At 35.8% G+C, this 22,107-nt stretch overlaps 5 protein-coding genes across 8 annotated transcripts in view; 3 read left to right on the top strand and 2 right to left on the bottom strand.

Annotated features, from left to right (window-relative positions):
- LOC147869566 (Plastid-lipid associated protein PAP / fibrillin family protein) overlaps positions 1–22,107 on the bottom strand; it is a 91,760-nt gene that overhangs the window by 66,018 nt on the left and 3,635 nt on the right. The window lies entirely within an intron of this gene.
- On the bottom strand, positions 532–3,723 carry PDIL5-1 (PDI-like 5-1). 3 transcript variants are annotated; one of them, XM_087330835.1, is made up of 5 exons: positions 3,562–3,723; positions 2,764–2,890; positions 2,585–2,643; positions 1,379–1,554; positions 532–951 (listed from the first exon to the last, which is right to left on the bottom strand). In XM_087330835.1, the coding sequence occupies exons 2-5, from the start codon at positions 2,797–2,799 to the stop codon at positions 869–871; spliced, it is 354 nt and encodes a 117-aa protein (XP_087186961.1). In that variant the 5' UTR covers positions 2,800–2,890; positions 3,562–3,723; the 3' UTR covers positions 532–868. The 3 variants fall into 3 exon arrangements, with proteins under 3 accessions (XP_087186961.1, XP_087186960.1, XP_087186962.1); XM_087330834.1 differs by lacking the exon at positions 2,764–2,890 and having other exon boundaries at positions 3,562–3,722; XM_087330836.1 differs by lacking the exon at positions 3,562–3,723 and having other exon boundaries at positions 2,764–2,896.
- LOC147869570 (bet1-like protein At4g14600) lies at positions 5,444–8,311 on the top strand. 2 transcript variants are annotated; one of them, XM_087330831.1, is made up of 5 exons: positions 5,444–5,538; positions 7,010–7,071; positions 7,481–7,607; positions 7,707–7,763; positions 8,085–8,311. In XM_087330831.1, the coding sequence occupies exons 2-5, from the start codon at positions 7,049–7,051 to the stop codon at positions 8,241–8,243; spliced, it is 366 nt and encodes a 121-aa protein (XP_087186957.1). In that variant the 5' UTR covers positions 5,444–5,538; positions 7,010–7,048; the 3' UTR covers positions 8,244–8,311. The 2 variants fall into 2 exon arrangements, with proteins under 2 accessions (XP_087186957.1, XP_087186958.1); XM_087330832.1 differs by lacking the exon at positions 5,444–5,538 and adding an exon at positions 6,819–6,925.
- Positions 10,670–14,893, top strand: LOC147869569 (uncharacterized). The gene is made up of 7 exons (XM_087330830.1): positions 10,670–10,826; positions 11,528–11,612; positions 12,360–12,612; positions 13,140–13,352; positions 13,788–13,835; positions 13,960–14,180; positions 14,334–14,893. Exons 1-7 carry the CDS (start codon positions 10,782–10,784, stop codon positions 14,453–14,455), a joined length of 987 nt encoding a protein of 328 aa, XP_087186956.1. The 5' UTR covers positions 10,670–10,781; the 3' UTR covers positions 14,456–14,893.
- LOC147869568 (clast3-like protein) lies at positions 17,401–20,980 on the top strand. The gene is made up of 7 exons (XM_087330914.1): positions 17,401–17,607; positions 17,920–18,085; positions 18,591–18,646; positions 19,567–19,685; positions 19,961–20,192; positions 20,419–20,536; positions 20,636–20,980. Exons 1-7 carry the CDS (start codon positions 17,536–17,538, stop codon positions 20,716–20,718), a joined length of 846 nt encoding a protein of 281 aa, XP_087187040.1. The 5' UTR covers positions 17,401–17,535; the 3' UTR covers positions 20,719–20,980.

Here is a 22,107-nt window from a genome sequence, read left to right as displayed (position 1 = left end):
TAGTATTGCTTTTTATTTCAATACCAACCAAAATTGCAATATTTGCTTAAGAGTTTTTGGCTATATTATCTGGATGGGTTACCATCAAACATATCAAAAATTTCAAAAGAAGTATTGATCGCCAGATTTAAATATTCAAATACCTGCTTCTAGACAAAGGTTACAAGGCAAATTTAACCATAATCTAATATTCAAAACAACATTAGTTAGGACTCCTGAGAGTCAGGTGGCCATTTGATTTTATCTAACACTCCCCACACATATGCTAACAAACATTACAGCCAAAGCAATCATGTTTAACTGAGATTAAAGTTCTGACAATCTTAAACTATGCACTGTTCTCAGCATCAAAATATCAAATCTATTATGTGATTGTGAAGATGTAACTTTTTGAGAAAATAACACATGCAGTTTCGTCATTTCTTCTGATTGCAGTAAACCCGTTCCAATTCAGTGACATCAAAGATATTGGATGATGTGTCATTTCACAAGCACAGCAGGCAATATTGGATGATGTGTTATGCCAGAATATTAACATTTATGATAAATCTATGTATAACTGATAAGCTCTTCAAAGAATGTATGATTAAGATCATCCATAACCTCTTCAAAGAATGTAGGTTTTAACTTCAAAATTTCTGGATCCTTTAATGTTTTATCAACCTCATCCCATATGGAATCCTGACAAGTGCATCAGTCTCAAAATTAAAACTGAAGTCGAGCACACCTTCCTCACCAATACTCCTACATAAATCGCCTGCTGTGATCTTCACAAAATGTTCCATCTACAATAACTTACATGCATATCATTCAAATGAAGATATGCCAGTTACACAAGTTTGCCACCACTCTCCAAACGTCATATTTCTCAAAGTTCTTCATGAATTACATTGGTTAGATTCAGTGCAGCTTCCATTGCAAATTTCTTTAGCTCTGCAAGGTCACGCTTTCCTACACCATCAACCATAAGATCTAATCACAAATATTTTGTCACCTAAAGATTCATTAGTTCTACGGGACGAAAAGAGCCTAATGTTTGAACAAGCAGTTCCGATGAAGATTACAGAGTGGTATATGTGAGAGTCACCCCGAGTAGGGGTTCTTAAACCTTGAAGAAATGCATATAAAGAGCCTTATTGAACCTTTATATGCATCTTCATTAAGTTTGAAGAGTGTAGATATTTGAGAGGTCAATGGAAGGAGGACCTTCTTATTCACTGATATACATGCTACATGCATTACGACGGCACTCAATGTTATAGTTGAGCAAATAAAGCACATGTTTGCAATGTATCATGTTTTATTGTCGAGCTTCTATGTTTGCCCTCTAAATGATTTACAGAAGACACTCTACAATAATATATATAACAAAAACTACCTTTATATGTTTTATGGTCCTCTCCATCGTAGAACAGTTTCAATGTTGGATATGATCGAATCCCCACATTTGTACATGTTGCCTTGCTTGTTGTACAATCAACTTGGGCAATCTCAACACTGTCCTCCATTTCTACATCTTTCCCCAACTCTTCCCATATTGATTGAGCCTGCTTGCTGTGCACCACAACATTCATCGCAAATGTTAGAGAAATATTAGTTTGAGAATGCATCATAAAAGGTATTTCAAAATTATAATGTACACAGCAGCATCGTGGCATTATTTTCATGAGGCTCAATCAGAATACATTGACTTGTTTATCAGTGCCTTCTGTATCAACTTTCTCTTCTAAATGGGGGATCTTCTGGAAGGTCTCAGTATACTAGTGAATCATTGGATATATTGATCTAAAGCAGCTTTTCCCCACTATGAATAAGTGTTACAAGAGACAAAATAAATGCACTATGAGGTACATGTTGGTAGAACTAGAACATGTTAACCATTTTTTGTGCTGTTTCTCGTATGATCAGTCATGTTCCCCTACTGTATAATTATTCCTGACCTGCAATTGCTCCTTGATCTGCTTTTGATCATGGGAGTATGAACATTCATCCTTTCTCATTTTCTTTCCAATGTTGCTTACACTGAACTACTCCATACTAATGGCGCTGATGTGTCTAATTTTGAGATCACTTTAGTTGCCATATACTTTGCAGGATCAAATTTATTGGTTTGCTTGCCTCTTCAGGCCATCACATGGAGTTGATTAGTGTTGATGCCATGACCCAATTTGGTGTTAACAAGCTATGATGTTTATCATAACAGTCTCTGTGATATTGGCACTACTAGTTGTATCCAGCAGTCAGCTACCATATTGAGTTTATCAATGTCTGTCATTATCAATAGCATCTGAACAAATGTTTCTATGGACCTTGACACCTCATGATCCTACTAACGCGTATATAAGGCTGCCTCCTCCAATGCATAAAGGTCTTCTAACCTTACAGATCAAATGGGTGATAGTGTACAGAAAACAAATAGCATAAAATGAGGAATTATAAAGGTTAATGTTCTGGCCTATATTATAATCGTGTGATATTTGGAACACCCAACATCTCAGATGCCAAATTCAAGTCCAACTTGGTGTTTAAAATTGATAGTCTCCGCCTTTGGTAACGATTTTTACAAAAAAAAGAAATCACTTACCAATGCTTACACCAAGGCACGCAAAACTTGACAAACCAAAGGGTATCCTTCTCCTTTACCTGAAAGGATGAAAAAAATAAAAGAGAGTTTTAAGACAACTTTGCATTCTGACATAACACTTATCAATTACACATTGAAAAATACATGATCTAGTATACTCGCATGAAGCATGTACATACACGGTAATTCTCGAATGAACAGCCATCTCTTGACATGGGGCTGTGAAGTTCCTATGGGGAAAGGAATGGACCATGAAGAGTTCCTCACGCAAGACTCTTCCTGAAGACTTACCCATGCCAAATAATCCTGGTCAAGAAAACTGTGCTTGAATCTCTAGACCACATGACTATATGCCATGCAATGTGAGCTCACACATACCCTTGTCACTCCCTATATCAAAGGGAATGAATCCCTATATCGAATTTACAAAATTTACGAATTTCTAATAGCAAAAAATCATAAATCCCTGCATCAAAGTGACTGGTTCAAATACCAAACTCGTGATTCTGACATCAAGGTGACATCCATATATCAAAGTGGCAACTTCCTTTATCAAAGCCACGAACTCATACGTGCAAGTGGCCAACTCACATACAACTGTGATCATTCCCATATCAAAGTGATAAATTGCTATACCAAACTATAAAATCCTATACTGGAGTAAATAATGAATATACCTTCCCTAAGACCTATAATTCTTACCTCCGAGAGAAAAACATTTTTTTTATTCTAATTTTTTACACATTTCAACCGACTGATTAGAAATGGGAAGATCTGATAAATCTAGGCCCTATTTTCTTAAACATTTTTAAAAAGAACAGGAAACAAATAAGAAAAAGAGGATCCGATGCAAAAATAATCCTGCATCCTGTTTTCATTTATTGCAAGAAAAAAAATAATTTTGAAACATTATGCAGGAATTACATCCATCTTTTGCTTTGTTTTTTTTCCGAAAGGGGGAGAGAGGGGAGACGCACCTTATCAGTGAAGGTAGCATCTTCGAGAGAGAGAATATCTGCTCTCACAGATCTGGAGCTGAAGAAGAGTAGGGGAATGGCCATCATCGTTAAAATCAGACATAGTTTCATCGCTGAACAGCCACACACCCACGAGCAGAGACACAAGCGGACAAAAACAGAATTCTGAATCCCCCGCTACACTGATTTTTCTTTACTTTGGGGGGATTTTTGTTATTTCCCATCAAATACCCCTCCCCTCTGTTCTCATTATTTCCTAAAATACCCCTTTTGACCTTTTACCCCATGATGATGCCAACACCCCATTCCAAGGTCCTCTCCCCCCAATAATCTATTGTTTTATCTTCCGAAGCATTGATGCTGCAATCCATCTATGGTGATAATGTATTGCTTAGTTAATGAGTTCCCATGATACCTTAGGTGGTGATGCTCTCAAAGCATAGGAATTCACAAGTTGCACGTATTCAAGAAAGAAAGATAGAGTATGTCATAATTTAGAGAGAATTTGTGTCGTATTTTAGAGAGAATTCACTTGAAAGTACAAGGTATCAAATTTATAGTGGGTTTTGTGATTCTTATTTGTTGTATGTGCTTGCATTACTCTGTTGATTGTAAATTTGTATATACACACTATGGTTGTTTCGACAAACTTTTTATGCATATAATTTGTGTCTTATCTTCGACTAATGAAAGTACTTGCTTTGTTTGCAATCCTAATAGGTGATACGTCGTTCCATTCCTTTTATGATGGAAATTGCTCTTTTGTTTACAAATGACATGTGAAAACCCCCAAAATGGAGACGCAAAAATCCATTATCGAAAATGTTAGACATTGTTGGGGTGTTCATTGAGCATATAATGCAACCACAAAGGAAGCTCTATCAACAAAGTGAAAGATATCACAAGCGTTGTTTTTTAAATGTCAAATTACTACAAGTGGTGGGTTGGGTTGGTGGTTGATAATTAATCGAGATTCCGATAATATAAAGTGGGAAACATATGCATTGTAGATTTTTATCCAAGGGGGGTGGATTACCATGTCATGAAGTAATAACGGGCCAATGTTATGTTCAGATGACATAACAAAGCCATGTTTCTAGTTTTGAAAGGAGCAATAAGAGGAGGTAGTGTAACACGTCTGAGTTATATCATGAACCTTGCTCAAAATCCAAGCAGATACATCACAGTTGGGAGGGACAAAAGCACGATGGGTGGACATGACACATGTCCTAGATCCATAAGGGTGTGGTGCGGATAAGATTGTACATGTACGTATGTGCTGCTTAGCCATGCTAGAGTGTGTCAATGTTAATTGTGTTTCTCCTCTTAAACAGAAATATATACTTGTCTGTGTATACGCATCGGCATACATATGGTATATATACGTACCCGCATCGACACAAGTATACACAATTGTATACGTATAAATACATTTACATATACATATATGCATTCGCATACATTTACATATGCATATTCTCATATACATATGTATGTATACATACCCATCTGCATTCGCACGTGTTTTACTACCGTATGTATACACGTATGCGTATGCTTCGACCAAAACACATGTTATGTACCGTGTATAAGCAGAACAAAAATATATACTTGTCTGTGTATACGCATCGACATACATATGGTATATATACGTACGCGCATCGACATAAGTATACACAATTGTATACGTATACATACATATACATATACATATATGTATATATATCATATATGCATTCGCATACATTTACATATGCATATTCTCATATATATATGTACGTATACATACCCATCCGCATCCGCACGTATTTTACTACCGTATGTATACACGTATGCGTATGCTTCGACCAAAACACACGTTATGTACCGTGTATAAGCAGAACTAAATCACATACAAAAGAACGCACATGCGGATCTACGCTGGAAACATATGTAATTCCCGGAGGAGGAGGAGGAGCAGTGGTCCGATGGATTCGTGTGAGTAAATCCTGCCTTCTTCTACTCTGTTGATCTCATATGTTATCTCAAATCTGTTTTGTTTTTTTTGGGTTAGGATTAAGGTTAGGATTTGCGTGTAGGGACGTCCTCTGACTGTAAAATTGAAACCTCCATATGTAATTGCTCAAATTTCAGCCATTGATTTTGTTCTGCAGTAACAGCAACTGCTCGAAAAAGAAGACATTGACAAAGCGCGTGCATTTTTTTCTCTCTTCTTTTTGATTAGGGTTAAAACTGTTCGGAAAAAAACACATTGATAAAACGCCTGCATTTTTTTTGCCTTATTTTGGATTAGGGTTAACTGACCTTATTAAGGGATTAATTCTCAGGCAAGGAAGGAACAGAACGTTCTAATCCTTACACTTGTCACAGCTACTTGTACTAGGTGATTGACTGGGTTATATTCACGTTTTCCCAAATTGGGAACTATATTTTTGAAGATTAAGATGGGAATTGGATTATATAGTTGGCAGATAGCCACCTACATACCTACATACGTACATACATAAATACCCATGTACATATGCACATACATACATACATACATACATAAATACATAAATACCCATGTACATGATGCATTCATTTATGTACATACGTATATATATGATGCATATGTTTGTCTATCATATATATGCTCTATGTATAGATGTGGAATTAACTATCGCAGTATCAGCACTATTACAGAAGTGGGGTTTATTGTGACAATTCGTCAATGAATGATTGGATTGGATGTTATCCCCCTTCAGCTTGTATTTCTGTTAAGTATTTGGATAGTTCATTTCCTTTCAGCTTGTATTTTTGTAAAGTATTTGAATAGTTTATTTCATTCTTCATTGGGTGTATTTTTGCCAAATATTTGAATGGTTTGTTTCAAGCATAGGGAAAATGTATACAAAACTACAGTTTCACTGTATGAATTCCATCTACGTATGCAGAATTGCATAAATTAATCAAATCTAGATGCAGATTTAACATTAAGAGACAGCCCCCGCGGTCCTTAGGAACTGTTCTGTTTTTCCAGTGATTCATCACAACATCAGGATATATGCATTGATTTCTTTTTCCTCTTGCAATTGGATCTCAATATATATATATATATATATATATATATATAGTTCTTTTAGGAATCATATCGATATACTGGAGTTTGCTGATATCTATCCTTTGCGTTCTTTTGGGTTTTCTTTTCATGCTTAGAATTATTCCGTCATTTCTCAAATGTTGAGGAGGTGTTTACTTTATGGAAACCATTGTATATAATGACCCAAATATTTTGTTATTTTGTGGAAGGTTTATGAATACATTTGTTGTACTTTTCATCTCCTTCATATCATGTAGAGATCCATTCTAACATTGGACATAGGTAAAGATGGGAGGTATTACTCATGGATAAATTTAAAGATGGCATTGCAAGAACTTAGAAAGTTGTATCTGTGATTTACTTCAGGAAGTTGAAGATTTGAAGTGAGCGTAATCCACATATATCATGTCTTTAAACCAGAGGTCTTGGTAAGATTCCTTGTGCACATTCGATTTTTTGCACATATATACACAATTATACATCCATACATGTATTATACACATGTATATTCATAGACAAATACATATACTCACATGTGTGTGTATATATAAATAAATCTGCTTCTATATATGTATGCATATATATTACTTCTGAAAGATTCTGATACACCTAATTTTCGTTGTACAAGAGACAAGGTCTAAATAACAGGTCATCAGCATATACATCGACAAATACATATATACATGTTGGTCTAAATATTATAAACATGTATATACATAGACATATCCATATACACACATGCTGTGTTCGTATATATAAAATATCTACTACTATACATTTGTGCATATATATTACTTCTGAAAGACTCTGATACACCTAGATTTCGTTGTACAATAGGCAAGGTCTAAATAACAGGTCATCAGCATCAACGAGTGATCAGTTGCAAGTGAGAGTGGATGTATTGCAGGGTGATGTTGATGAAGAAATTGAAGGGCTTCATAGCAGAGTAGGAAATCTGAAAAGGGTAAGTTGGCAGTTGAGTGAGCTGTAGTTAAGGCAAATGCACAAATTTAGTGTTTTGATTATAGTTTTTTTCTTATGATCGTTTCTATCATATGTACAGGTAGCTTTAGCGATAGAGACTGAAGCAAAGTACCAGAATGAGTTGCTCAGTCAGCTGGTATGAAACACAAGAAAATAATTTATAGATTGTGTTTCTGTTTCAAAATTGAAGAAAATCATTGAAAAACCATAACAAGAACTCTAAAAATCACTAGTATTAGAAAGCATTACAGTGATAGAAAATTAAAAAGAGCACTAAGAAACGTTTGAAATGTAAAAGTACACCAGAAAAAATGGTTAAAACATAAAAGAAATATCAATGCTCCAAAATATCAACTAACCTTAAAAAGGAAAAAGAATAGAAAAACGTTAGAAATTACCATTATCAAACAGTTCTAATTTCTATTGTTATTATCAAGGATGTATATGTAATTTGCAGGAATCTACTGTCTTGAAAGCCCAAGCTGGTATAAAGAACACAATGAAAAGGCTCAATAAAAGCATAGTGCAGCAAGGCTCAAACCACCTGGTGCATGTCATACTGTTTGCACTGCTTTGCTTCTTTCTTGTGTACTTATGGTCAAAAGTTTTCGGATAGTGTTTTTCAGAACCTATTGTTAGTGCTTCATATGATTAATATACATATCTTCATTAGTGTTATTTGTACATGAGAGTTTGTGTAACCAAGCTTGTTAAGAGGGAATCATGTCTAAATAAAGAAAACAGTGAAAAGGATAAATAAAAGCATCAGCAGGGGTGTATGTCATACTGTTTGCGCTGCTTTGCTTCTTTCTTGTTCACTTATGATCAAAAAATTTCGGATAAAAACAATTTTTTAGTGTGTCCTACTCTTAAATACACGTATCCTCACGATTGTTAGTGTATTAGTTTCGAGAGGGTTATGCAAAACAATAGAGGTGTGCCATAACTAATATTTTTTTATAGTTTGTATCCGTAAAATTTTGGTTACCATTTTAAGATGATTATAAATTGTGTATCCTTCGCATCTCTTGAAGTTATCCCTCAAACACATTTTTATCTGATGTTTGTATTACCTTTTGCTCTAATGGGTCAATATGATCTTATGTAGACACACCATTTCATTTCATTTCATTATTTCATTCTCTCTCTTAGCCCCATCACTCCTACCTCAAGTCAATCATTGGCTACACAAGTAAAGGCGTTACAATAGATTGAGCAACAACAATTTTTCATGCATGTAGACCACAACCTTGTGCACCATGAACTCACCACACTTGTTATTGACAGATAAAAGCCATTATCTCTCGTCATTGCAAGTGCTTTCTTTGCTTCAGAGATCTTTCAAAAACCGAAATTACAATCTCTTTAACTTGAGATACTACATTTGTATAGATAGATTGTAATTTCTGTCAATCAAATTGCTAGGGAGAAAAGCGCACCAAAAATGTTTCCCCGCTACATTTGTGCTGAAACACTCACCCTTTAGATGTGTCTTGTACATACATTTTAAGAAACTAAACAATACATGGTGCAAAGAACATTGTAATGTCTCTTCTCTGATTTGTAGTGTAATGATAAAACAATGTTAGAAAACATTATAAATGAAGAGAAAGAATGGCAATGTGTGGGACTATCAATTTATTGATAAGATTTAGATCAACCAAAGTCATAAATATAATTAATAAAAAAACAACAGTTTTGTTGAAAATGTTTGTCAATCATATTGCTTTTCAACTTGATTCTTTTTTTTGTTTTGCTCCACCCCCCTTTCATGGCTTGGAAAGTTTGGTTTACAATGTGCAATGACTATGTCATAGTTAATTGCTGCTTTCATTGCATTGATAACTTTATGATGTGTTACTACAAAGATTATGAAGATGCAGTTCTCATGAATCCCAAAGGCTTTGCACTTGTAGCCCAAATGCATTGTAACAACTCAATGTATAATGTTTGACTAGAAATGCACATAACGGAGTGTCACTTGGAAGCATAATTTGCTCATTGCATCCAAGGTTAATTCCAAATATCGAGATATATTCCTTATACATAAAAAATGTGCAACAAACCATAACTAAAGAGATCACCTAGAAATAATAATGAACCTAATTTGCACCATCACATGTTATTACTTGAAATTTAGGGAACTTGCAACTTTGTCCAAAATCATACCCTAGATGTTCGTAGGGTGTAATTTAGACCTATTATATAAACTCGTCAATAGTAACCTAGAAAGCAAAGGTAGCATTTGTCATCTTTTGTCAAGATATAATTGATTTGATCTTCACATTTTTGGCATCAACCTCCCCACCTATGGTTTAAAAAGCCCATGGAGTTGCTCCTCAAAAGTCTACATCATGTAATTAATTTGCCATTCCTAAAGGGAGTCAACATGTTGAAGTGTCGTAAATCTCCCTGTTGATGCGGCTTAGTTACATTTTCCATTTGCTTGTTATTGTATGGTTGTCCACAAGGCCCGTCATCAACAAAAAAAAGATCTAAGGTGCACCAGAGGATGCATGATGCCAGCAGGTGTACCAACAAATCATGAGACACATGGCAATAACGCAGGTTATAAGAACACGAGCAACTTGCCTCAAGACATTTCGTAGGTTACGAACATGAGCAACTTTGCCTCGAACCTTTGCAAGGAACGATACTACTAACTAGTTCACAATCAAATCGCGGTCCATGGGGTAGATGTTGGGTTCAGGACTCTAGGTGATGTTGGGGTGTGTGTGTGAGTGTGAGTGTTGTGCCATTCCATGCAAAAGCTCGTCATGGCCATTAATGGTTTCTGGGTGCGCCAGGGCCGAGCTGCACGAAGCCAGCCCAGAAGGAGCATGTCCTCCCCCCCCCCCCCCCCCCCAACCCCACCCACTCTCTTAGATATGTACATAGACAAGAATATGTATGTATGTACATACATACATATATCAATATGATATATTATGATTGATAATGTATGTGATGAATGTAATAAATAAAAAGGGTGAGAGAGGGAGGAGGTGGGGTCCCTTCACAGGTGCCCCAGCCCCAGCCCCAGTCCCAGTCCCCGTCTAATCTTGTGGCCGCCGAAGCCTCTACGTCTTGGCCATGGAAAATCTCAACCTCTGAGAGACCACAGAGCGCGCGCGGACGGAAGCAAGCTGCTTCCATGGCGGTCCCTTGCTTCAGGGCTCATCACTTGCCCTCCTTTGAGGTACCCCCCCCCCCCCCCCCCCCCCCCTCTCGATCCATCTGATAGATTCTTTGTTTTCTTTTCTTGTTTAATTTCATTTTATGTAATATATTTTTCTTCTGTGCCTCCTCTTGTTTAGCTCTGTGTGATTGATTCTGTGTTCTTTATTGTTTGAATTTAGCCGTCTGTATGTTTCCTTGTTTAATTCTGTGGGATCGATCCCATGTTCTTTCCCTTCCAATTTAGTCTAATAGCTTCTGCGTATTGTTATCTTTCTTATTGTTTTCTTGTTTAAATTTGCTCCATAGATTCCGTGTATTTTGTCCTTAAAGGATTCTTATGGATTATGCTTTGACTTGGTTTTCCTGTTAAAGCTTAGCTGACTGCTCAAATTTACCTGATAGATTCTGTGAAGATCCTTAACAAACTGCAATGAATTATGTTTTTTTTTCTGTTATGACAGGGGTTCCTATGTTTCTTTGCCTCCTAACACTACCTGAATATGTAGAATCTGTGACAGATTTCGTTGGTTTTGGTTTTTTCTTGCTTTAATTTTATTTGGAGAATTCTTTTCTTTTTCTCTTTTGAGCCAGCTTCCACATGCTACAATTTATTAAAAAATGTTATTTGATTTTGTTTTCCTGATTTTGAGTTTTATCCGGAAGGCTCCTCTCTCTCTCTCTCTCTCCCTCCTGATGTTGCAGGTTTTCCATGTCTTGCAGGGATCTTCATGTGGCAGGTCAAGGGTTGTGAAATCAAAGGACTTTTCAAATTTGAGCAAAATTGAAAAGAATGAATCTAATCCAGGTATGTAGCTTTTTATTCCATTTTTATGTCTTTGGCTCTAAACACTTCTGTACTAATCTGAACTGAAAACATTGCATTTTTTTGTGTTTGGTTACCTTTCGTGTGTCAAAATATTTAGGATTACCATTTTTTTTACGAAATCACGAGAAAATACTGCAGATTTATAGAAACTATCTGAAAATACTACACAGTTTATATGTATTTAGGATTAAATTCCATAGATTTATAGAATGATGATAGCACTCACGTGTATAGGAATTTGCAATAAAATGTATATATTTTCATTGGAATGGTTCCCTTCGTATAAAATTCCAACAGGTTAGTTCAGAAACGTGTCTAAATAATAGTCGTTTAGGCATTCCATGTAGAAGCGAACCAAGTATGTCATCTGCGCCCAAAAACAAATGAAGCATATGAGGCATTCAGGGTTTTAGGATAAAAGCCAACAAGGTAGTTTTTTCTTCTTTGATGTATGATTCCGGAGATGCTTAGTGTCCTTGTTCTGTTGGTGTTTCTTGATAGAGATTTCTATAATAGGCATTTATGAGATGTCTCAAGTTCGGAAGTTACATTTCACATGCAATGCTGTACTGCTGACAGAGATGTCTTATGTTGCATATGTAAATGTTAGCCGCTTATAACTACATTCTAATTATTTAAGTTTAAAATTGTTAATTAGTATAACATTCTTTTGTTCCTCCTTTAATAATTTATGTGATATTTTGTTCCTTCTTTTGTAACAACCAGGTTATCCATTGCCTTTGCGATCCCCAGCAATAGCTCATGAATGCAGAGCTCATTGCAATCAGGGATTTTTCTCGGGAAAGCTCGTTCGTGATACGTCTCTCCCGCGTTTTCTCGAATCTTGGAAGGAGGAAGATTCAAAACTTGAAAATATATCATCGAGGGCTTGTGCATGCCGTACAGAGTCTGATCGGTTCAAACAGATTGGTTACGAGAACTGGGGAGTTTGTAAAGAAGCTTCTGTGTGTGAATCAAGGTTGGTTTTATTGTTTTGAAGATGGATTCTTTGAGTTTTTTCTTTTTTTTTAAAAATAAAAAATACACAGACTATGTAAGCTGACAGTTCACTTTGTTTTTTATCAGAAATGTATGTAATTCATAAATATAAGGTTCCCTTTGTTCTTTGATGTATGAATCAAGGGTAGCTTAAATGTTTCTGGAACAGTAATTTCGAGTGCTCATTTTAATCAATTGATATATGCTTCGCAAACTGAGGTTTACCTTGTCTTTAGACACATATGCTTAATGCGTCAAGTTGATTTATAATTCAAGTTGGTTTAAATTTTTGGAGACCAGAATTGTCAATGGTTTTATTTAATCAGAAACATATATGCTTCATTAATTCAGTGTTTTCCTTGTTTCTTTCATCAGATGCTTATATGCTTAATGTTTCCTTTGTTATATTTATCGGGAACAAATATTCTTTCTAATTTAAAGGTGTGTCTTTTTGTTTCTGTAATCAAACATATGTGATTTATAAATTGAGAGTATCTTTTTTTTCAGGTCTATATCGCAAGTTAAAGACTTGCTTGCCTTTGAAGCATCTGAAAAGAGACCTAATTCATGGGGTTGGTTATCTCTTGGATTTTGTGGAAATGCCCTCATCACAAGAATCGGAAATAATAGCAGGATAGATGTACACAAAAATGGGAGTGCTTTTGATCCATTTTATGCTTCAACAAAAACGGGAGATATGACTATGTCACTTACACGGTGGTAATTATTTATCTGAACATACTTAATGCAGTTTGTGCTTACATTTATGGATACATGTATTCGTGTGAACCTTGGAAAAAATAGTACACAATGAAACTTCATAGACATAATGAAATTTTGCTTAATGGTACCTTCCTATGATCCCAACCCGCAGATATAAAATGACAAAAGTCAATCTCTAATTAACCCACTATCAAGGCCTACTGTGAACTGGCTATGCAATCTGATGATGCCATTCTCTTGTGATTTAATAACATATTTGATTATGAAGCTAGTTATATCTATGTTACAAATTTGTCAGTTTTCATATTGGATTTCTACGAAATTCATTGTGTTTAATTTGCTATTTATTCATAAAGTTAAGTTCTAATTTAACTTTGTTTTTTCGTCATATTATTAACTTAAAGTTATTTGTTTTGTTTTTTGCGAATCTAGTAATAATGAGGCAACTTCTCGAGTGACCATGACCTCCACGACAAAAAGGTAAATCAGCTTAGCTTTTGCTTTATGGAGCTCTATGACATTGAATCCAAAGAGTGTCATAAAGCTCAATGAATATTCAGGATTAATCCAATGTTAAGCTTGATTACTTCCCAATTTTCAACAGTCACCTAAGCAAGCAAAAGGGGAAAAACAATCAAAAGAAGTCATCTGTGGTGGCACGTGATCTGTTTGAAAGGAGTTCATTTCATCTTTGTGAAGTGATGTTTAGCTACCCGTTCATTGGCCCAAATTCAATTGGTTTGAGCGTCCAATATCTTTCTAGAGAGAAATTGAGACAGGTTGTGGGTGTTATAAACCAGGTTGCCATCGGATTGGCTGGCATGGGCATGGCTTCATTGTTCTTTGTAGCCTCAAGAATGCTGTCAATTAATGCATCTTTTGACAAGCACCAAGTACTTAGCTTGGCTATTGGAGCAAGCTTCTTTTCCGTATCTTTTGCAACCTTGAAAGTTGCCGATGTTCTTAAGTGCATGGCAGATGCCCATAGCAAAGCAAGACCTCCGAAAAGAGAGCATTTGGTGAATCTACAAAGGGAGCTTCAAAGTATGGTGGTTAATACAGTCCCATTACTAGTAATGTGCATCATTAATTTAGCTTGAACCCAATATCATACAGCTTGAAGATGCTTTCTCTTTTGCCTTATATATTATAACCATGCATCCACCTCATGATCTGTGAGTCTGAAATCAGAGAGCATTATGGATGGACCCAGGGAAGGTGAGCTGTGATTCTTGCTAGATACATCGTTTGTGTGCACTACAGCAAAAATGCTAGCCTGAACAGCTGTAAAGAGTATAAACAGGTTTACAATCTGATTGATGTAATATCACAACAGACTTTTAATTTCTAAGAAGCATCATAATAATCATATATATGTATTTAAGAGAATATTACCAGTGACAGGTAAAGTCCGAGTAAATTTAAGCTGCTCTATCTTTGAGGCTTCTGAAGCAGCTTGACAGACTGATCTTTGTAATAGGTGTGGGTGTGTGACATTGTGAAGAATGGTAAAATGAAGTTTTGTTGCTTGTTTATTACATTTTATTTAGCCGCAGATCCTCTTCCAAGGGGATTTAGAGTGTAATATCTAGACATCCAAGTTATTTCACACAACATCTTCTTGGAAGTGGCTTTTGCTATATTGATCCATACGGTTGATGTTTTGATTCATATCAAAACATGTGATCGATACAAATGCCTTGAAAGCTCATGATTTCCACGTGAACAACAAGTTTGATTAGACAGGACATTGACAGTTAATTATTATGAAGCAAACGGAAACAAATGTTGTGCCTTGGGTGGATAGGCGGTTACGGGATGGTACATGCTTGTTATAGGTCACTACAATATATATTGTATCACCATGCAATGACATCAATATCTTGGTTTATCATTGTATTGCAATGTGGTTTGCATTCCCATTTCTCATTTCATCCAAAGGTAATCATACGGACTCCGGAGAGTTGAGTCATGATTGGTTGACTACCATTAGGTTCAATCTTAAAGAGACAAGGACTAGGGTCAAGTAGCGCTTCTTTTGCACCATTTTGTTGGAGGACAATACACATAGACTCATTAAACGTCCTATAGCACATATCATTTGGAAGCACTTATAAGATATTCGGCAAGTTTTAACCCATTGTTATTCGAGGCCTCAACAATGGGTATATTTTCCTTAGATGTTCAAAATGTTCTAAATGACGAGTTGGAGACATTGTTCAAATTTTTACGATAACGGGGATTGCAACACAATTGGATATACACATATGGTAGTGTAATGCTTTCATGTTTTGATAGTATATGATATATGATTCTATAACTCCATCATCTTCTATGTACATACACACACACACACACACACACATACACACAGATATATGTTAGGGTTCGGCGCGATTTCCAGCTCTGCCCTCTTCTGCACCACCACCGCCTTCACTCCTCCCGACACACACGTCAACGTCAAGGTCAGTACGCAGAGAATCCTTGTTTCCCTCTCTCTGTCGGTCTGTTTCCTGCTCTTGTTCATGCTCGCCCTCACGGATCGCTTCAACCAATGTATATATACCTGTTTCTGTTCGTTCTCGATCCCGTCTCCTTTAAAATATTAAATTTCATTCATTGTGCATCATTTCGTTTCTGCGTATCCTGTTCTCTCGTGCTTTTCACGTGTTCTTTTTAGCCTAAAATACCCATCTTTCATCATCTTGTTTCAAAGAAACTTATGTTCTTTCTTCAATAAAGGTGATTTCTTGTTCAGATAATTCATTCTTCTTTTCTCCTTCATAGTGAAAAATGGAAGGAAACATTCTTAGGTTTAAGTTAAATACATTCTGTATTTTGGTTCAGTTTAACTTCACATAAAATTTGCAACTTGTTTCATGTGGTCATAAAGAAGAAAATGGTTGGTGTTGTGTTATATCATGAATATAGTTGAGGAGCTTAATAGACAGTTTCTGGAGTACATTTGAACAATACATTATGCCCAAGAGTGACATATTACGTTCAAAACTTCCTTACAAGCATAACATTTAGAAACTATTTAGAAAAAGAAAGAGGGTTAATTGACAATGTGAAAGAAATCACGTAAAAACCTTTGAAAACAACCATATAAATGGTTGATTAGAATAGGAGTGTGAGATGTTTTTCGACAGTATATGAATTCATCTTTTCTTAATTTTAATAATGTTCAAATTAGCACTTCGTAAACTATATATTATCTCTTAAAGAGTTGTTGTTAACAAAGTTTGGGTGTTCTAAAACTTTCTGTGTGCATTTTGGCAGCATTATGTATGTGGGTGTTGGAGTGTTTCATTTGTTGCCACTATTGAGTAATCGTGATTAGTAACCCAACCTTGACTCAACTAAACTGGCTCCATCTTTATATGAAAAGCCTTTATTTTATTTTTAGACTTTAGATATTAGTTATGAAGTTGAATGGTACCTAGGAGATGGATTGTATTTTTGCAGCTGTAATCTTGAACCCTTTTTAGAAAGCACATATTTGCACCGTTTAAACAATCAATCTATTCCTGGAAGCTGAGGCTAGGTTTAAAAGTTTTATCAAGCGCCAGTGTGAGGGAGGAATGCGGTTTGTCACCAGATTGAGAAAAAGTGAGGCTTAAGAGTAGTGTGGATGGCCGCAATTTATGCGAACTTTCCTTTTCTCCATTTTGTCATGGATGCAAATCACAGTTTTAAATTGGAAACGAGAATGATGTGATGGGGATGTGAGCTTATATGCAGGGAAGTTTCAAGCTATATGGGTTTGTATAGGTTTCAAAGAGCACCTTGTTCTGTCTTTGATGCTTGGTTCCTGCCCCGTTCTGTGTGTTGTATATGGCTATTTTGCAGAATTCAAGTTTTTTTTATTTGTACGAGAAAACACAATGTTTAAGGATTTTGTTGGGGACGAGGACATTAAGTTTGTCTGCCTTGTCTCATATCATAATGGTTGGTTGATTATAAACATAAGGTCCTTTTCGATGATGTGTAGAAATGGAGCCATTTCCATTTTGGGCATGATGGTGTCGATGGCTTGGCTTGTAATTGCTGGCTAACGTCGGACATCCGACTTGTTGCTGTGGACAATAACTGTGAAACCGTCATGAACTCACAATTGTAACTTACTGAAAGATTATTGCGGAAGCTGAAAGCAGCTCTGTCGTCCGTTCAAGAAATAATGGAGTACTTTCCTTGCTCGGCTGAAGATTGCAAGTCAAAGGCAGCATCATCCCCTGTTACGCTTTTGCTGGTAAGCAGCCAGTTGAACTCATTTACGTTGGAGCATGGAAGATTTATCAAGCCTCAACTTCTAAACCTTAAAACAGTACCTAAAAAGCATGCATTGTGTAAAACCTTTTAAAATCCTAGACCCTAGCTTATTCTTCTAAATCCTATTTCCTAAATTACAAATCCTAAATCCTAGATCATTTTAACTTTAACTGTAACCAAGAAAACGTTTTTAAATATTAAGCATCAATCCTGATCATAATCCCTAGAAAGCAAATAAAAAACTATAAAATCCAAAACCTCAAGTCTTCGTTCTTGTTTTTTCTCTACACAGCCAGCGCTTTCTATTGGAAACGTAGGTCAATTGGCATCGGATCTTATAATTGCATCCTGGAAATCACAAAAAGTGGGCTATCTTGATGACCCTCACGTCTTACCTTGTGTTGGGAATGACCCCTTCCATGATATGAACAATGGAGAACTCGCAGTTGCTCTCGAAGGTAAATATTTATTACTCTATTTTTCCTATCTCTTTGGTTTATGTCAAACTCATTGCATTAGACTGAGACAATCATTGATATTACATTTTAATGTGAGAAATCTTTGAGTTTGCATTAGAATGAGAAAAATCATTCATTTTCTCTTTGAATGAGAAAATTCCTTGATATTGCCTTTGAATGAAAAAAATCTTTGGTTTTGCATTGGAATGAGAAAAACTTACGAGATTCAATTTCATTTGTCTAGAATGCGAAAATATTTTATTTTCCTTTGAATGAGAATCCTTGCCTTAGATTTTGTCTTGGACCTCAGGATGAGAAGATTCTTAAATTTGCATTGGAATGAGAAGACCTTTAAAACTCAGTCTGAATGAAACCACTAAAATGCAGCAAGAGGAAACCCTAAACGTAACAACAAGCCGTAAAATGCAATATAAAGAGAGAGAGACAGAGAGACAGAGAGAGAGGGATTAGAATAAATCCTATATTAACTTAACTGAGTCTCCAGTCTATGAAGCCAACAATGATTTGAAGATCATTCAGCAACGAGCTCCTGTAATTAAGGTATGCCATTTTTTCTTTTTTTATATTATAGTCTTTGATTTTTCCAACTATATATGCAAATCTGTAACCCCAGTTATCACTATGATTTATGCTTGGTGTGATGACAGAAACTTCCCAACTAGAGTAGGCCTTGATAACCACATGTTCTTAATGATGCACATGCAGCTTTGAAACCACTCTACAAATGTAGGGGGTAGGCGCTTCATCTTCCATTCCCTCTTGCAAACATTTACAAAAGAGAAAGAGATTATGCGGTCTTTGAAAATATACAACTTTGTGTTTGCATTTATTTCTTGTTGAGGGTATGAACAAAATGTGCTATTATTGAATATGGGATTTTCGTTTGGTAATGGCTTTATTATTTCATGTGTTCTTCAATTGAATATGCATATGCTGGCTAATTTGGCTGGTGTATGAGGATTTTGTGAGCATCACAATCCATGCTTTGAAATCCTTTATTTGACCTAAAATTTAAACTTTGATATTTTCTTGTATCGTGAACCTGATCAAATTAATTTGTTGCCATGAGTTCGGTGTTGGATGCCTTGCTGAAAAAAGAATGTCATGTCCACCTAATGGAGATATTAAATTAATTATATGTGTGTTTGGAAACATGGCTGGAGTTATTCTTGCTTTGTTCAATTTTGATCGAGAATTTCGTGCATCCTTAACTATCCAATCATGGCCTCACATGTGGGAAAGCTTTCTAAATAATGGCGTATATTCTACCCCAGAAAGGCCATCTTCTCGTTTTTTGTAAAGGCTGGCATGATTATGCCCTTTGAGAAAATATTTTGACATTAGAAAATATTCAGCTTGTGTTTGCTTGTTTGTCTGTGTCTAAGGACACATTGGTGTTTAGTGCATTAGGAGTTGGACTATGCTGGTTCTGTAACTCCTGAGATTGCTTTGAAAAACAGGGCACTATGTTGAAATTTGCAAAAAACCTCGCTGCATGGACTACTACCAATAATACAAAAGAAGTAATCATACTTTCAGGTGTGGATGCAGGCAAGCGCCCTATGCAGGATGTTGGAAGGTATGTATCTCTTACCCTTAAAATTTTCATATATTTGTATTTGTATGGATGGATTCATGTACAGTTTTCTGTAACTAGCTGCAGAATTAGCCATTTTCCTATGGTGGCAATCAGCAAACATATGTTTTTTTTTAAAGTTTCCAGTTAGGCGGAATTTCCTTCTTTGTAAAGAGAAGAGATGCAGTTATTCTTCAAGATGGCTATTGGTGCTGAATTTGTCAGAAATATTCATTTTTTCTGTGTTTGTAATTCCATTTTTGTACTGTGATTTTCAGCTCACCAATAAGGTACATCTCCACGGCCAATCCTGATGGCACAGATGAAAGATGTGAAGGGCTTGGATGGAGAAAACTGGAGCAGTTTCTACCCTTGACACAGGAATGGAAATTGTTAGAGTCATATTCCTGCGGTGAGATTGAGGAAGATCTTGAATCACGTGAGATACAATTAACTGATGAAATGTATTATCCTAGTCTACCATTTGCATCGTTGTTCTCTTGCTGCAAGGTATTATAATACTACGTTTCTTAAATCAAATGAAATGTTTAGATCATAATGTATTTATTCTTTTGACTGTATTTTTATTCTTTATATGAATGGAAGGGCTTCAAAAAAGTACAACGTCATTAGGTGCTACTAAAGGCTAGAGTAGGCCCATAAGCTAATAGAAGATATTCACCATGTGTTCATATATCCAGGCTAAAACTAAATGATGATCTCTTTACATTCCCAGGCTAAAGGCTTGGATGTGTTATGCATTCTATATTTCTGCTCAGAAGGTGATAACATTCAAGATGCTTTTCTACTAGCGGAAGCTCTGCAAAGTTTCCTTTCTCGAACAAAAACTGATGGTATATAATGACTTCTCATAGAAAACAAGTGGCACAAACACTATCTCAAGACTAATATGCAGTCTTCTCAAACTTATAAAATTTCCTCTTGTGATGTAGGGTATGTACCAGTTAAATGGGCTGTACCACATTCATGGAGGTCTGTTTTTGGTCCTCCACCTGATCCAGCCATTTTCTACTAGGCAAGCAAAGTAGGAAAAATGAATCTTTAACTGCGAGAATGGGTTGTCTTGATGGCCGCTTATTAAATACGCATATAACAATTTTGTTATTTATTAAGATTGGGCGCCCCCCCCCCCCCACAAAACCTTTAAGACCTGAGTATGATTATTCTTTAGCAATTATCATGCTTGTTGAGTTCATCTGGAACTGTTTAACATACTTGTGGAGCTAATGTTTCTTGAGAGATTATTAATAGTGAAAATATATATGAAATTTATACAATTTTGGTTGTACGACTACCTTAGAAGTTTTGAGGGAAGGTTCATACATTATTATCAATTGCTGGAACATCATCTTTGCTATGTAAGTATATGGAAGTACTACATATGATAGTGAAATGTTTGAAGGTAAAGAAGAGAGAACAATCATCTCATGCTCCTCTTGAAGTAGGAAGAAAAGAAAGGATTCTTTTGACTTTCTCTAGCTTGAACCAAGTAATGGTAACTTTTGCAGACAGGTGAAAACTCAATGAATCTTACTGAAACTCTGTTAAAGGAAACTTAGAAGCGTCTTAAGCGTTGGACTTGGAACCTGATGCAGGTCCCACATGCATGTGATGGTGACTGCGAAGATGTAAATATGTGAGGGTAATATTGATGTATGTGATGATGGCATCTAAATTCTTCTTACTTGTCTATGCTATAGTAGATGGATTTCTTAACTTTATCCAGTCATCATCCTACATTCTATAAAGTGAGTGATAACAGAGGCAAATACCAATCCAATAACCCCCAAAAATAAGGTTCTTGAATGCCTGATAATATGGAACCATCTATTCGCATTACGTATTGTGGTTTATCTCTATTTCTGCATAAATTGGCAAGATGAGTTAATTGGAACCATGCAATATAGGTTATTTATAAAACTGAAACTAAAATTTGGTGACACTTTGAAAACATTGACAGTGCAGATCTGAAGCTGTCAACATTAATGATTGAATTTGGATTAGGGTTTTGATTTGGTTTCATGCTGATCCTTTGTTATTTGTCTTGTTGTAACATCTAGATGGCTGGGTAATTTCTCTGTTGACCTACAAGTCATGTTGTAGAAAGGTGCCTGATTTATTGGTTCAGTACGCAATTCTATCAATAAACAAATTGGTTCACTATGCAATTCTATAAAGATGCAGTTAAGGATGGGTGAATAATTACAGCCCAAAAGAACGCAAGAAAGCATCTTAAGCCAAGTGAAACTGAAGCAATTGAGATTAATAAAAGAAACACTAAAGTGTAGTGGGATTTAAACATTTTAAACTTCTTTGCATGTCTACATGTGTCTCTAGTGCAGCAAATAATAAGTAGGCAAGAAGACTCTTTATACATTACACCATCAAATTAAAAATATTAATA

The sequence above is a fragment of the Azolla caroliniana genome, unplaced genomic scaffold (genome assembly GCF_043228905.1).
Source record: "Azolla caroliniana isolate FFs.n. ecotype wild unplaced genomic scaffold, voAzoCaro1.0.p SCAF_1, whole genome shotgun sequence".
NCBI lineage: Eukaryota > Viridiplantae > Streptophyta > Polypodiopsida > Salviniales > Salviniaceae > Azolla > Azolla caroliniana.
Note: the sequence above shows the minus strand (reverse complement) of the source record. Positions and strands in the feature narration are given on the sequence as shown.

What these genes read in the sequence shown, in the direction of transcription:
- PDIL5-1 (XM_087330834.1), bottom strand. Translation starts at nt 3,672, where the DNA reads ATGAAACTATGTCTGATTTTAACGATGATGGCCATTCCCCTACTCTTC. An exon ending in ATGCTACCTTCACTGATAAG is followed by an intron (nt 2,644 to 3,561) that starts GTGCGTCTCCCC and finishes TCATCCTTTCAG; the next exon opens with GTAAAGGAGAAGGATACCCT. An exon ending in GTGCCTTGGTGTAAGCATTG is followed by an intron (nt 1,555 to 2,584) that starts GTAAGTGATTTC and finishes TGTGGTGCACAG; the next exon opens with CAAGCAGGCTCAATCAATAT.
- LOC147869570 (XM_087330831.1), top strand. Translation starts at nt 7,049, where the DNA reads ATGTCTTTAAACCAGAGGTCTTG. An exon ending in GAGTAGGAAATCTGAAAAGG is followed by an intron (nt 7,608 to 7,706) that starts GTAAGTTGGCAG and finishes TCATATGTACAG; the next exon opens with GTAGCTTTAGCGATAGAGAC. An exon ending in ATGAGTTGCTCAGTCAGCTG is followed by an intron (nt 7,764 to 8,084) that starts GTATGAAACACA and finishes TGTAATTTGCAG; the next exon opens with GAATCTACTGTCTTGAAAGC.
- LOC147869569 (XM_087330830.1), top strand. Translation starts at nt 10,782, where the DNA reads ATGGCGGTCCCTTGCTTCAGGGCTCATCACTTGCCCTCCTTTGAG. An exon ending in ATGACCTCCACGACAAAAAG is followed by an intron (nt 13,836 to 13,959) that starts GTAAATCAGCTT and finishes AATTTTCAACAG; the next exon opens with TCACCTAAGCAAGCAAAAGG. An exon ending in CATCGGATTGGCTGGCATGG is followed by an intron (nt 14,181 to 14,333) that starts GCATGGCTTCAT and finishes AGTGCATGGCAG; the next exon opens with ATGCCCATAGCAAAGCAAGA.
- LOC147869568 (XM_087330914.1), top strand. Translation starts at nt 17,536, where the DNA reads ATGGAGTACTTTCCTTGCTCGGCTGAAGATTGCAAGTCAAAGGCAGCA. An exon ending in CCTATGCAGGATGTTGGAAG is followed by an intron (nt 19,686 to 19,960) that starts GTATGTATCTCT and finishes TGTGATTTTCAG; the next exon opens with CTCACCAATAAGGTACATCT. An exon ending in TTCTCGAACAAAAACTGATG is followed by an intron (nt 20,537 to 20,635) that starts GTATATAATGAC and finishes CTTGTGATGTAG; the next exon opens with GGTATGTACCAGTTAAATGG.